Below are 2,535 nucleotides of genomic sequence, written 5' to 3' on the forward strand. Positions count from 1 at the left end.
ACATACATATATTAAATATACAACATATGCATAATGAATAAATTCATAGATTGATATTGAACTGAATTATTCAATACTAGAATATCGAAATTAGAATATTATATATCAGAGTATTTTATGTTCGTCTGCTCATTTTTTCATCCTCATCACCCTGCGTCGCTTCAAGCAATAAGTTACGTGTGTTCCAGGGGGTTAAGTTAAGGGTTAACGCTCGAAAGCTTTCTTCTATAGCCCTGTTACAATATTGTGTGTGCGCACACACGCCGGGAAAACTCGTCGGGAAAGGTGCAAAGCCCTCGGCTCGTTCAAGCCGATCGAACACATTTTTCCAATCCAGTTCATAACTTTTTTTTCTGTACTTTTATATCGCGTTTTCCATCCGGAATAATCTCGCTACATTCGTTTTATTAACACAGAGCTTCGCGGTTAGAAAGTTCAATTTAAACTCAGCTTGGCATTAAAATTAATGTAGCCCGCTTTCGAACTTTGCATAAAGATTGTGCGAGAGAATCGTTCGTAATTTCTGATAAGTATAATGATTTTTAAATTAAATACAGAATTGATGAGTCGACGAAAACAAGTCGTCAGATTATTAATATCACAGCGGTTGTCGCCAAGTGGTCGCCTAAACAATCGTGCTAAAAATAAATAATAAAATTTATCGGCTGACACGGGACGCACATGCGTGAAATAAAAAGCATGTGTCGATCAGTTCTGGTTATCTGAAAAAAATTTCAGTGAGTGTCCCATTGACTCCACTTGTACGAAATCGTGCGAGGAAACGATGGACAACGCGTGGGACTGGTTGTGTAACGAATTAACTGGTTAGATGAACTCGGAAAGGATTCACGCGTGTGGAGTTCTGGACGTGATACGTATTTAGCGTCGAGAAGAATATGTCTGGTGCACGCAGACAGCGACGCGTACACTTTATGTTTGCGTCGGTTAATCGGTTCAATTGAATAACGTATTAATACCTCGGTGGGGTTGAAATGTCCACGCCGGACACGATGGACACCATCGACGAGGCGGAGCAGGCGTGGCGTGAGTATTATTTATGCATGTGCGACCGAGTGTATTGTCTTATTACATAATTCAGCGTGTGTGTAGAACCGACCAGGGTTCAAGTCTCTCGCGAATCTATTTTATTTATTTCTTATTTAACGCTCGCCACTCTTTGCACGCTGCCATAATTTCCTATCATTAGACTGCGGATTTTAATTGATACAAAAATTGAAGGAGGATATAATGTATAAAAAAAAAATGTATGAAATATCCTAATACTTATATGAGGTTTCTTTAAATTGCAAATCGTTTATTGCAAATAATTGCTTACCTGTTGCTGCTAGCGAAGGAGTTGTAGACATCGTTAAAAGATCCAACCTTTTGTACGAAACATTTTTTATTTTTTGAGATCTTATCAAGGGATACCCCGTTCAGATTTTTAGCTTAATGCTGTTAGAACTGACATAATTAACGTGGGTGAAAAATTGTATTGACAGACGAGATGCTGGAGTGCGAGACGGGGTCGCTATTAGGCCGAGTAGCGGACCTCGAGAGGCAGTCTCTGGCCCAAAGGGACGAGATAGTTTGTCTCCGAGCCACCCTTGCGGATGCACTGCGCAGGATCGCGTTGCTCGAAGGCCGTGAGAAAAGGGAGGACGAGAGGACGGAAAGGAGAAACGAGAGGACGACAGTCTCCTCGCCGTTGAGAAACGGACACGTTACGCTTAGAGGTGTGTAGAATTTCATCTGCAGATGCATCTCGTCATTCTAAATATACAAGATAAATTAATGAGAAATAATTAATTGATATGTCATTAAAAAATGCTTTTAATTTATTTACATAATTTCTGTTTAAATCATTTTTTTTAAATTGATATGAATGCTTGGCTCTGCATAAAAAACTGCAGTTTTACTGCGTTTCTTCAGAGATCAGTTTTCTAATGATAAAACTACACGCTGCGTCTTCTCACATTCCCGTGTGAACGCGCGCGCCTAGTTTGCTCTAATTGTAAGTGATCGCGTGCCAACAGCTAAAACCCGATGAACTTTATACGAAACGAGATGAAAACCTTGCTAGGCTTCGCGATTCGCTTTCATAAAGTTTCCGCTAACCTCGTAAACTCCGGAAATTCCGCGGTGTAACGCGATATCCTTCGTGTCACGAAAATTCATCTACACGATGAATCTATTCAAATTGATATTCTAATATTGCTAACAGAACAGGTTCCTGCAGTTTGTATTAAATTTTTAATCACGACAAGTCTCGTAAATATAGTATAATAAGAAATTAGTTTATTACTTGAATCGATAGTTAACACTAGATTGTCCAAGGAAGTCATTTTGACTGCTTTTGGGCAAATGTACAAATAATAATGCATAAATTATTTTTTTTCCCAAGTGAATTAAATTTTTTTTATCGTTAACATTTACTAATAACTTGTTATATGACTGTAAATAATATAAAAAATATTAAAAATTAATTTTAGACAAATTTCTTTACACATTATTCTTTCACAATGCAGTCATTTT

The 2,535-nt window shown here is 37.9% G+C and overlaps 2 protein-coding genes across 12 annotated transcripts in view; one reads left to right on the plus strand and one right to left on the minus strand.

Moving 5' to 3' along the window:
* Positions 1 to 2,535, minus strand: part of LOC113464216 (putative methylmalonate-semialdehyde dehydrogenase [acylating], mitochondrial) — a 102,050-nt gene that overhangs the window by 66,208 nt on the left and 33,307 nt on the right. The gene's annotated exons all lie outside the window — the stretch shown is intronic.
* LOC108624155 (echinoderm microtubule-associated protein-like 2) overlaps positions 1 to 2,535 on the plus strand; it is a 14,860-nt gene that overhangs the window by 5,456 nt on the left and 6,869 nt on the right. For 6 of the 11 annotated variants that reach the window (XM_018023249.2, XM_026812884.1, XM_026812886.1 and 3 more), the window contains 2 exons: positions 558 to 1,044; positions 1,503 to 1,736. In XM_018023249.2, the coding sequence (XP_017878738.1) occupies positions 993 to 1,044; positions 1,503 to 1,736 (286 nt within the window). In that variant the 5' untranslated portion in view covers positions 558 to 992. Of the gene's footprint in view, positions 1 to 557; positions 1,045 to 1,502; positions 1,737 to 2,535 lie in introns of those variants that run through there. The other 5 variants (XM_018023248.2, XM_026812882.1, XM_018023252.2 and 2 more) reach the window with 2 other exon arrangements.

This window comes from Ceratina calcarata, unplaced genomic scaffold, assembly GCF_001652005.2.
Source record: "Ceratina calcarata isolate Rehan_Ccalc_2016 unplaced genomic scaffold, ASM165200v1 scaffold299.2, whole genome shotgun sequence".
In the NCBI taxonomy this organism is placed as follows: domain Eukaryota; kingdom Metazoa; phylum Arthropoda; class Insecta; order Hymenoptera; family Apidae; genus Ceratina; species Ceratina calcarata.